The 12,352-nt window shown below is 39.0% G+C and overlaps 1 protein-coding gene across 2 annotated transcripts in view; it reads right to left on the reverse strand.

Moving 5' to 3' along the window:
* The window catches only part of PALLD (palladin, cytoskeletal associated protein), a gene marked incomplete at both ends in the record, with an annotated part of 341,943 nt that overhangs the window by 196,986 nt on the left and 132,605 nt on the right, over positions 1 to 12,352 (reverse strand). For both annotated transcript variants that reach the window (XM_084232237.1, XM_084232236.1), the window contains one exon: positions 75 to 141. In XM_084232237.1, coding sequence (XP_084088363.1) covers positions 75 to 141 — 67 coding nt within the window. The remainder of the gene's footprint in view (positions 1 to 74; positions 142 to 12,352) is intronic.

Raw genomic sequence — 12,352 nt, forward strand, 5'->3', positions numbered from 1 at the left:
CCTGGCTCCATCCCCCGCCATTTCTGCGGGCACCCTTTGCCATGTGGATAAGTGATGAAACTGCAGGCACTTACTGTGGCATAGCTCCAGGTTTTGACTTGAAAACTAAACTTTCACTGTCAGAATCTGTTGAACTGGCACCTGGGAGAATATTAAAAATAATAAAGTTAAGATGTAAGTAGCATTTGTAATCGTTTCGAAGAGTAACATACTTCATCTTTAGAAATTAACACACAGTTTTACTTTGAAATAGAGAATGGTTGAGACCATTTTGACTTAGACTGCTTTTGCAGAAAGTCATTTACAAAAGAACTATAAAAACCTTTCTTCAAAGCAATGTGTTTTCAATGCCAGATTTATTATTAGTTTCATTTTTATCACTTTGGCCATCGCAGCCATACTTTTAAACAGCTTACAAGCTATAAAATAAATACGTGAGTCCATGTGTAAAACATCCACGGTCTTAATCTTTAACCCTTTCCCAGGGGAGTACCTGGTGTGGATTACTGTCTTTATTACCCTTTCCTTAGGAGATATTTTTCTGACTCTTTGCTAAATAAGAACATGACAGGGCTTCATGACTGAATAAGAGGGACTCTGATTTGGGGTCATGTCCTCCCAAATTAATTTGCTACATTTACCATTTCTGAATGAAAGATCACCTGATCAGATGCTGACTCAAAGTGCAAACTAACGTTACCCTTTAATCTCATGAGTTCTGTGATGAGAGAGTTAAGGTTATAGATTTTAAATAATGTGATGGCTAGATGTATGTCCTTGATATTTCTTTTTTTAGACATATTTGAGTTATTTTCATTACTTAAAAGTATTTTAGTATAAAGTAAGACATGCTTATAGAACAGTAACAGAATTGTGTGTGATAGCAGTGAAGATTAGTGGGTACCTTTCTAATGCCATTCTGTATAGGTTAATGGCCTGGTGTGTATCTTTCAGTCCATTTAATGCATTAACATAGTATGTTCATGTTCATATTTATACAAATGACATCATATTACATATACTCTTTATAATTAGTTTTTTGGATTTGCCTATCAGGACAAATTAAATATACACATAGTTAATTCTCTTGGATGGTTGCCTATATTCCTTCCTGTGCCTCTAATTTGTTTTTCCCATCTTTTATTGATGTTGAAACAGTCATAGGTTAGTAACTCTACTGGAATGTCTGCTGTCCCTTCCTGTTTATTTCCAAAACTACCACCAAGGGAAGGCTTTCTTCACCTAGTTCCTGAACTACTTAACAACAAATTCTTATCTTGCTCTCCTTGCCTCCCAGTCTCTCATTCATATCTTTAACTTCTGTCAGATCAATTTTTCTTTAACACATCTTCACTATTTAAACCAAAAACATAGATTATATGACCCTCTATTCAGTAAACTGAAAACTTCAAAACCTGTTAATGAGTGGTCATCATCTGTAACCTGGTTTTCTAGCTCTGTCTGCCTGAACACTGTGAACTTTCAGGTCTTAACATCCCAATCCAGAGATGGAAGGTACTTATGGTGTCTACTCTGCTAGATAAGGGGAATACAGTAGTGAATACACACACACACACACACACACGTGAGCCCTTGCAGAGTTTCTCTTCTTTCAAGGACAGAGACTAGACATGATATATAAATACATGATGTGTTGGTGAATGAAATGGGAAAACTGTAACACAGTAGGAGTGTGGGGCGGGATGGGAATACAACGGGATGCAGCTTTGAGTAGGGGGGCAGGGAAGCCTCCACCGAGATGGGACTTTTAATAAAGATCCAATTTTGATATGCGTTTTCCTTTCTTGACTTTTTCCCATGTTTGTGCCTTTAGTTATATCTTCCTTTTGCAGGAAATGACTACCCAGCCCCTTCTTGATATTCTCTCTTTTGAGACCAGCTCATCATTTATCTACACTGTGTCTTCTCTGAACCCAGTGTTCTTGCTTACATTACACAGGTCACAGCATCATTACATGCTAGAAAATGATCAGTTCCTTGTGAAAACAGGCAAGGTTAGGAAGGGAACTACCAATATTTGACTAGTTACTATTAGTTTGGCAGTCTACTTGGCACTTTATATTACTTAACTATTATAATACTGAGTTATGTCCTGTTACAGATAAGAATTGAGTCACCTGGAGGCTAAGGAATTTGCATAAGGACACATAAGCGGAAAGCAGTAGCAACGGGATGTGCACGTATGCTTTCTGAACTTTGGTCTGTGACTTCCCCAGGCACGTGACCTTGACGAGCAGTACATGTCTGTACTCCTCCAAGAGCTTTACTCATGGCAGGTCTTTTAACTTCCAGTGTTGCCTAGCTTCTTGGGGGCAGAGTGGACACTGCAATTAGAAAAAAGCAGCAAGTTGGGAGAGGGCTGTCCCTGGAATACCAGGGCCAAAGCATTTGGACTTGAGGTGTAGGCATTGAGATGGGATGTAGGAAAATAACCAGAGCAACACAAAAGTTCAAATTTACTTGCTAACAGAAAAACCTAATCCAAAAAAGGTGACCAGGGAGAATGTTTTAACCACCACGAGGAGGTGGGGGAAGCTGAGAAGAAACCCAGGGAACCAACAGCCTGTTAGCACAGAGTTCCAGTAAACTGAGAGATCAGTTTTAAAGGAATCACGAGTGTCAGGGGGGCGGGCTGCCAAAAGTCCTGTGGAAGTTACCACAGACTCCAGCGCTGGAAGCAGCCAGAAGCTGGGGTGACAAATAGCTACTTTTTCCATCTGATTTGAAACATTTCTAAAAACCCCTTCCATTATCCCTCTTAGAAAGTATTCTTTTTTGCTACTTTTTCCCAGTTGATTTTCAGAAAAAGGTGAAGGATTGCCTGAGTAAGGACACATTTGCTAGTTTTTGCACACTTGTTCAACACATGTGAAATCTCAATGTCACGTCAGTTCTCAGGTGTCAGAGCAGCTCTTGTGGAAAGTGGCAGATCAAATCTCCATCTGATGCCAATAAGTTCCCTCCCTCCCCCTCAGCGTAAGTCTTTCCTCCCTCCTCCTCCTGCTTCCTCCTTCAGGCATCTGCTTTGCACCTGCTGGTCAGCAAAAAACACTCCAGTCCCAGGTAGACATTTTTCTTTACATTTTCCATACTACCACATTCGGTTTAATGCAGGCTCCCCTCTGAAAGGCACATGGTCTGTCCTTGTAATCACTATCCTGTTCGGTTAGTATGTACCTCCTATATGCTAACTGTTTGTGTATTGCTTCCCACAGGGAGTGAAGTTACCAATGACAGTTACCAATGACCTCTGTTCTGGCGATGGAGTAAGATGTAAATATTAAAATGAGCTTTGACTTTAAAAGTTGTTCCTGATCCATGGGCCTCCCTGGTGGCCTAGGAGTTAAGTCTCAGCGCTATCACCTCTACAGCCTGAGTTCAATCCCTGGCCGGGAAGCACAGCTGACCTCTCCCGTCTCACCCGCTGCTTCCCTTAGCAGTATATTTCAGTAGATCCGCCTGTTGTGCTCCCCACCGTGTCTCTGGTGAATCCTCTTACAACCCACACCTCTGGCCTACACCCCAGTTCTTCTATGGAAAAAAAAAAGGTGTTCCTGGCCCAGTTTTGAAATGTGACCAATTTAAAACTCACTTCTAGGAAAAGATCCAGAAAATGCACAATAGCAAAAAATAGGAAGAAAGAAAACTCAACTATAATACCACCACCGAGACATTTAGGAGAATATTCCTGAAAAATTCACCTGTGTGTGTGTGCTGTGTGTGTGCTGTGTGTGTGTATGTGTGTGTGTGTGTGTAAATAGTTAAGTATATTTTACATAGTATGATGATGCTGCGTATATGGTCAATTATTGCTTCCCCTTCCCTCCATACACAGTGACATGCCTTCCTATGTAAGTTTTCTAATATCTGCTTCAAATACATTTGTCTGGGTTTACCAGAATTTTGACACTGTGCTATTAATGGATATATTTATCATTTCCATTTTGTAAACATTTCCCCAGAAAGGTTTATAAAACAGTGACATAACAGCATGGAGTGTTCCCCCCATCCTGAAAACACTTTGCTATAGTTACTTTTATTTTCATAATCTTTTCATTTTAAAAAAATGCTGTATTTCTTAGTGGAAGCAAATATTGATACATTAACTCATAGGGTTTCAACCTCAGGAAGTAGGAAGACTTTGGGAAAGCAGATTTCAACAACTTAAAAAATACGATTTTAGTGAATCTAGCTATGGAGTTTATCCCTTTGTATATGCTTTTGCCTTTCAAAATTTAAGGAGTAGATTCCCTCTGACTCCCATTCCTACTGCTCATTTTCCTCTCTCCCTTTTTTCCTCAGGTGCTACAGTTACCAGCACAACAACAATTACCTGCAATCTCGGAAAAGAGTAGCTGAAACAATGCCAGCAATTTAAAATTTTATAAATGATGAACAACTATAAAGGCATGAAAATGAGCTTTAAAGGATTTTAATGACATAGGTAGATGTCTGTGACAGAATAGGCAAAATAAAAACACAGTACAAAAGAGCATACAGTGAAAAACATACACCCTTATAGGGAAAAGAGGAGAAAGATCAAAATATTAATAGTGACACAAGGCAGTGGGATTCTAACTTTTGTATCTTCTTTTTATCTGTTTTAGATTTTCAAAAATGAAGTTGTGCTATTTTTGCAATTTTAATAATAAGTGAAATTACGTGCCAGGCATTGCTCTTGAGGATTAACTCATTCAATTCTTACAATGATCTATTTTTCTCCATTCAGAGAGGAACCATAGGGCCTCTGAATAACTGTGCAAGGTCCAGCAGTGAGGAACACAGCTCGTCATAAAATATGAAAATTATTTAAAACTAAATAGTAAAAATGGCCAAAACTGTGTTTATATGCCTTTAGCTTTTCTTAAGTTTTCCAAACCTAGCAGAAGAAACCTTATGCTCGAGAGGTTTTATCCTGCGGGATCAACAGGAACAGTTTCTCATAAAACAACTCAGCAAGCTTCAAAAATGTTGCTTAAATGGGTGCACACTTTTATCTGACTATTCAAAGCACTGAGAATCTATAAACAAATGTCAAACAGGATGTCCCAACATGCTCATTCGAGTTCTCCTACCCTCTTTGCCAACTATTTTATAATATCCTGCTTCCTCTCTCCATCTAACCCAAGTCCTCACTCACCAGTTGGGGTCTAAACCAATCTCCGAACCCACATTTTAGGACCAATCCCACCCTCTCTGGAGCCTGAAAGCTCTAAGAGTCTGTTGTAATCAGTTTATAATCAGGAGTGGGTGGTGGTAGTAGAAACCTTTGCCTTTTTTTTTTTTAATAAATTTTATTGTTATATTCCCCATACAATTGCAGCCCCCCCATTCTGACCCCAATCCCTCCCCTCCCGCCCCCGCCCCCCTAAAAGTGTCTCTGGTTCATAGTTTTTTGTTGATTTTGATTTTCACTTTCTTATATTCATTTTCCTGGTCCCTTATTTAAGTTTTCTAGATTCCTGCTATGAGTGAGACCATCCGGTATTTTTCTTTTTCTTTTTGGCTTATTTCGCTGAGCATGATCCCTTCCAGCGCCATCCATGTTGCTGCAAATTGCATGTGTTTATCTTTTTTGAATGCTGAGTAATATTCCATGGTATATATGTACCACATCTTCTTGATCCAGTCATCTATTTTTGGGCATTTGGGTTGTTTCCAAAGCTTAGCTATTGTAAACAGTGCTGTTATAAACATAGGGGTGCAGGTGCTCTTTGGAATTGATGTTTCTGTGTCCTTTGGGTAAATGCCTAGGAGTGGAATTGCTGGATCATATGGAAGCTCTATGTTTAGTAGGTCCAGAAATCTCCACACAGCTTTCCACAGTGGTTGGACCAGTTTGCACTCCCACCAACAGTGCAGAAGAGTTCCTTTTTCTCCACACCCTCGCCAACATTTGTTGTTGCTAGTTTTTTTAATATGTGCCATTCTCACTGGTGTAAGATGGTATCTCATGGTAGTTTTGATTTGCATTCCCTGATGACAAGTGATGTTGAACATTTTTTCATATGCCTGTTGGCCATTTGCATTTCCTCTTCAGAGAAGTTTCTTTTTAGCTCTTCTGCCCATTTTTTGACTGGATTATTTTCTTTGTTGTTGTTGAGTCTCATCAGCTCTTTGCAGATTTTTGTGATCAGTCCTTTATCATTAGTGTTGGGTGCAAAAATGTTCTCCCAGTCGGTGGGGTTTCTCTTTGTTTTTGTTATTGTCTCTTTTGCTGTGCAGAAGCTCTTTAATTTGATGTAGTCCCAGCTGTTTATCTTTGCCTTCACTATCACTGCTTTGGGTGATGTGTCTGTAAAGATGTCTTTGATGTGCAAATCACGTAGTGTTTTGCCTATATTTCCTTCTATATATTTTATGGTTTCAGGTCTTATGTCTAGTTCTTTAATCCATTTTGAGTTGATTTTTGTGTATGGTGTGAGGTAGTGGTCAAGCTTCATTCTTTTGCATGTAGCGACCCAGTTTTCCCAGCACAATTTATTGAACAAACTTTCTTTGCTCCAATGCATAGTCTTTGCTCCTTTGTCAAAGATTAGTTGACCATAAATCTGTGGGTTTATTTCTGGATTTTCTATTCGATTCCATTGGTCTGTATGTCTGTTCTTGTTCCAATAACATGCAGTTTTGATGATTATGGCTTTGTAGTATAGTTTGAAGTCTGGGAGTGTGATGCCTCCATTCCCTTCTTTTTTTTTTCAGGAGAGCTTTGGCTATTCGGGGTTTTTTGTGATTCCATATGAATTTCATCAATAATTGTTCTATTTCTTTGAAGAATGACATTGAAATTTTGATTGGAATAGCATTGAATCTGTATATTGCTTTTGGAAGGATGGCCATTTTAATAATGTTTATTCTTCCAATCCATGAGCAGGGGATGTCTCTCCATTTCTTTGTGTCTTCTTCTATTTCTTTTAATAGTGTTTTATAGTTTTCTTTGTATAGGTCCTTTACCTCTTTTGTTAGATTTATTCCCAAATATTTGATTTTTTTTGTTTCAATAACAAAAGGGATGGTTTTTTTGATTTCTTCTTCTTCAGATTTATTGTTTGTGTATAGGAAGGCTACTGACTTTTGCGTGTTGATTTTGTATCCTGCCACTTTACTGAACTGATTGATGAGTTGAATTAGCTTTTCTGTGGAGTTTTTGGGGTTCTCTATATATAATATCATATCGTCTGCAAATAGTGATAGTTTGACTTCTTCTTTTCCTATTTGGATTCCTTGGATGTCTTTCTCTTGTCTTATTGCCCTGGCTAGGACTTCCAGTATTATATTGAAAAGTAGTGGAGAGAGTGGACATCCTTGTCTTGTTCCAGATCTTAATGGAATTGCTTTCAGCTTTTCACCATTGAGAATGATACTGGCTGTTGGCTTGTCATAGATGGCCTTTATGATGTTGAGGTATGTTCCTTGTATCCCAAGAATTTCAAGGGCTTTTATCATGAATGGGTGTTGCACTTTGTCGAAAGCTTTCTCAGCATCTATTGATATTATCATATGGTTTTTATATTTCTTTTTGTTGATGTGTTGGATAACGTTGATTGATTTTCGGATGTTAAACCATCCTTGTGTCCCTGGAATGAATCCTACTTGGTCGTGGTGAATTATCTTATGGATACATTGTTGGATTCTGATAGCTAAAATTTTATTGAGGATTTTTGCATCAGTGTTCATTAAGGAGATTGGCCTGTAGTTTTCCTTTTTTGTGTTGTCCTTGTTCGGTTTTGGTATTAGTGTAATGTTGGCTTCATAAAACGTGTTTGGTATTGTCCCTTCCTTCTCAATTTTTTGGAAGAGTTTGTGAAGGATAGGCACTAATTCGTCTCTGAATGTTTGGTAGAATTCATTTGTAAATCCATCAGGTCCTGGGCTTTTGTTTTTGGGGAGGTTTTTGATTACCATTTCAATTTCGCTAATTGTAATTGGTCTGTTTAGGTGTTCTATATCTTCTTTATCTAGCTTTGGGTGATTGTAGAGTTGTAGGAATTTGTCCATCTCCTCTAGATTGTTAAACTTGTTTCCATATAACTGTTCATAGTAGTTACTGATTATTCTTTTGATTTCTGCTGTGTCCGTTGTGATTTCTCCTCTTTCATTGATGATCTTGTTTATTTGTGCTTTCTCCCTCTTTTTCTTTGTGAGCCTGGCTAGGGGTTTGTCTATTTTATTGATTTTTTCAAAGAACCAGCTCTTGGTTTCATTGATCTTTTGGATTGTTTTTTTAGAGAAACCTTTGCCTTTAACATACACCTTTCCTATTTATATTGTGAGATTCTTTTTTTTTTTTTTAAGATTTATTTATTTATTTTATACAAGCACTGGGTACAGTCAGAAGCACGGGAAGGTGAGAGAATCCACCAGAGCCAGAGCGGGGAGCAGAACAGGCAGAAGGACCGAAGTACACTGCTGAGGGGAGCAGCGGGCAAGACTGGAGAAGTCAGCCGCGCCACGTGGGACCCTCACTGGCTGGCCGGGGATCAAACCGGCGCTTCAGAAGCTGCGGACAGCTTCACAGCCCAGTGCTCAACCGCTGCACCACTGGCGAGGCCCTATTGTGAGATTCTTGAGAACCTCTCACCACCTAGTCCTGAGGCTGCCCCTCTCAGCACCTAGCGCACATGCAGTCCAGATTCCTTTTCCTTTTTCATTTTCACAGACTTTGCTATCTTGTTCTGTCTCCCTTCTGCATCTATGTTTTTCCTCTTGGATTATTTTCATCAGCATGTAAATATACTCTAGTGATTTTTCTATGAGGGGAAAAAAAAAAGCAAGCAAGCGAACAAATGAACTGCAAGACCCACCTATTTTGACCCTACATCCCTTTCTAGAGACCAGTCTGTATCTCTGCTGGTATTTGAATAGAATTTTCCCAACCCTATTTATTATTTGTTGCTCCCCATTCCATATTTTGCAAACTTTTTCAACTCATTCCATCTTATCTTTGGTTTTCTCTGGGTTTCTCAAATCCTTCTTGTTAAAATCACTAACCACATCACAGATGCTAAACTCAGTGGTTTCCTCCTGGTCCTGAGCTGACTGGACTTAGCAGCAGTGAGCCGAGCAGGTAACACCCTCCTTCCTGAACACTGTTTCTCGCTGCCCTTCACTCCACTATGCCTGGTTTCTCTCCTGCCCTGGGGGCTGCCCTTCCGACTCTCCTTCAATGGCATTTCCTCTCTCGCTGGTCCCTCCAGCGCTATGTCCAGTCCCATAGCTTTCATGGCCTTCCACATCCTATGCTCCCAACAATATTTTTCTCTCCCTGTGCTCTGGACTTGACACATCCACTTGGCTTTTTAGGTCAGGATGTCAACCTCTGCGTGTTCAAAACAAGCACTTGCCTCCCTATCTCCTAATCTGCTTCCTCCTCAGGCTTCCCCATTTCAGAAACTGGCAGCCTCATTCCCACAAATAGTAAAGCTTAAGTCCACAGAGTCCTACCGCATCCCTGCACCTAATCTACTGCATGGCTCGTGGAGTCTACCTCCGATTCTAAACTGGAATCTGATTCTGCCACTCCATCTCCACTGACGCTGTAATGTAATGCCACCATTCTCTGTCCTGCTGCCACAGGCTTTTCTACAACATCTCTCAGTTATAAGCCAAAGCAACAATTTAAACATAAAAATTAGATAATGTGACTTAAATTTAAACCCTCCACGATCAGTAATTTTATTTAGAATAGTGACCGCAAAGTCCTGTGTCCTACATGAGCTGCCCAGACCTCCAAGCTGCCTCTTCTCTTTTAAATTCCAGCTGCAATGAACTTCCTTCTGCTTCTTAAACACATTTGCTCTTCCCCACCCAGGATCCCATGAGTCCCTCCCCTCTGAGGAGCCCCCAATCTTCACATTAGCTACTTCTCAGAGCTCCAGTCTTGGATCAAGCCACTCCTTAGAGTGGTGTTCCTGATTCCCTTACCCTGAACCACTTCCTGGTCCACTCTGCATCCTCCCCTGGGCTGTCAGTGCACACAGGATGGAGACTTGCTCGTCCACCCATGTGCCCGTGGTGTCTGCACCACAGCCTGCCTTACAGGAGATGCTTAGCAAATGCTTGATGGATGGATATTAGACAGTCGTCCATCCAACTCCTGTTACCAGACTGAGTGTGGATCACAGCCGCCCCAACATATCAGAACCGTGTGTGTGTGTGTGTCAGAGAGAGAGAGACAGAGAGAGAGACAGACAGAGAAAGAGACAGAGAGAGAGACAGAGACACCTTGGGTATTACTTAGCCTCTCTAAGCTTCAATTTCCACAACCAAAAATAGGTTGGAATCAATGAAATAATCCATGTAAAAATGAAGAACAGACTTGGCTCCTAAATAAATGTTAGCTATAGTTGTTAAGTTATAATTTCTTCTGTATCATTCTAAAACATGATACATAAAACAGTGACATTTAGAGTTTCCAATTATGTGTTTTCAACTTTTAGGGAAGTTTTTGCTGAGATTTTTTAAATTCTATTGACAACTTTCCTCAGATAAGATTCCCCCTGAGAGCACACTGTAGTGGGAATCAGAAGGTGCTTTGGAAACCTGTCGGTAGGGACATGCTCAAGTCTACAGGAACATGTACAAAAATGAATTATCTCTGGTCATAATATAACGAAAATTAATTACCTCTGGTCATAATATAAGCCCAAGAATTTATCTGAAAATCTTTCCTACTTCATATAACTGTCCCTAGGGATAAAAATACACTGAAGTCTCTTGAGTTTTGTTGTCTTTTTTTTTAAAAATTGGTATCCACATTTCACAAGACCAATAAGCCTGTTTTCTCAAGTTCTTCATATTAAGTTGAGGAGATGGAATCTTAATGTCCCTTTATCTCTGTCTACCCAACCCCTTGCGCTCCCTTCACACATGCTCTTGCTGACATCACAGAGACCCAGGGCTGGTTGGCTAAGTAAGTTCAGTGTTACGTGGAAAACAGGCCTGGGGGGAAAAATCCACTATCTTGGTTGTACACAGCATTATAGAACTAAAGGTGTACTTTTTCCATATTAAGCAGCTCAGTCAGATAATTTCTAAGCCTGAAGGACTGGCAGTTCTACAAAGATGACTCAAATTTATTGAAATAAAAATTAAAGACAGTGTTGTATGTTTTGTGTCTATCAGAGTTAGCTACTGAAACTGTTTGACAGATAGTTTTTCTTTTAATTATATAAAAAATTAGCATATGTTGTAGATCTTTTATATCTTGCAGTTATTAAAGTTAATCCATATCCTTGCAACAGTTAATGTATTTCTACTATATCACTTATTATAAGGTCACCTATCATTTTAACTGGTTTTTTTTTAATGTGGTTATCAAGGAACTTCTTGATATCAGAGGCTGTGTCTTATTCCTATTTTTACCTGCACTATCTGCCACATAATAGGGCCCTCATCACTGCAACTGACTGGTAGATTATTAAACTGCATGGGATTTCACTTATTATCTGTAGTACAGAAGCAATACATATAAAATTCACCACTTCTAGCAAGGCCGAAAATGAATAAAGCATTTAATTTTAAGAGGCTCTATCTGAACTTAGATTTGGGAGATACAGCCGATCATCATTAGCAACAGGTTTTTATCGAAATTCAATTTCCCTATTGGCATTCTAAATGCTTCAAGAAGTGTGCCACACAGTCTGTCTATGAGTCATATTTACCACTAGTTTATTAAACGTTAAAAAATATTTATTAGCCCTTTTTATTCTTTATACTCTGACATGTATGTGACCTAGTGTTTAAGAAAAGAAGCCACAGAGCAAGCTTGCCTGGGTTCAGATCCTTGAGGGACTTTGAAGTAACCCCTTTAACCTCCCTGGGCCTCAGTTTACCCATTTGCAAGAAGGGAATACTAATAATACCTCATAGACTTACAATGCATTTTAAATGATTATATATACATGTGCATTCATTTCTCGGTGTCATGCTAGTAGTAGTTATTGTTAGATACAAAATGTTTGCTTTTTTTTAAAACAGGACTAGGTTCTCTGAAGAGCTCGCAATGTTTGCTTTCTAGGACAATGCAGAGGATCCTTTTATTGAAAGCAAATGTATACAAATTTTTAGTCTTAAGTAACAGTTACTTCTAATACTAATTTTTTTTGTTAGTTTTTAAAGTAGTTATAAATGATGATTGACATCGTGCTGTCTTCTAATTGAAATGAAGAAATATGAAGGTATAAAATATTTTAAAAAATAGTAAAAGATAAAGGTAATGGAGACTTCAAGGATTTTAGATCTTTCTGTATTTGAAGTGCTATTTTGAAAAGCAAGCAATTAATCAGGTATTCACCAATTTATGGATTCAGAGACAGTATAAACCCTGCAG

Source organism: Talpa europaea (assembly GCF_964194135.1).
Source record: "Talpa europaea genome assembly, chromosome: 4".
NCBI classification, from domain to species: domain Eukaryota; kingdom Metazoa; phylum Chordata; class Mammalia; order Eulipotyphla; family Talpidae; genus Talpa; species Talpa europaea.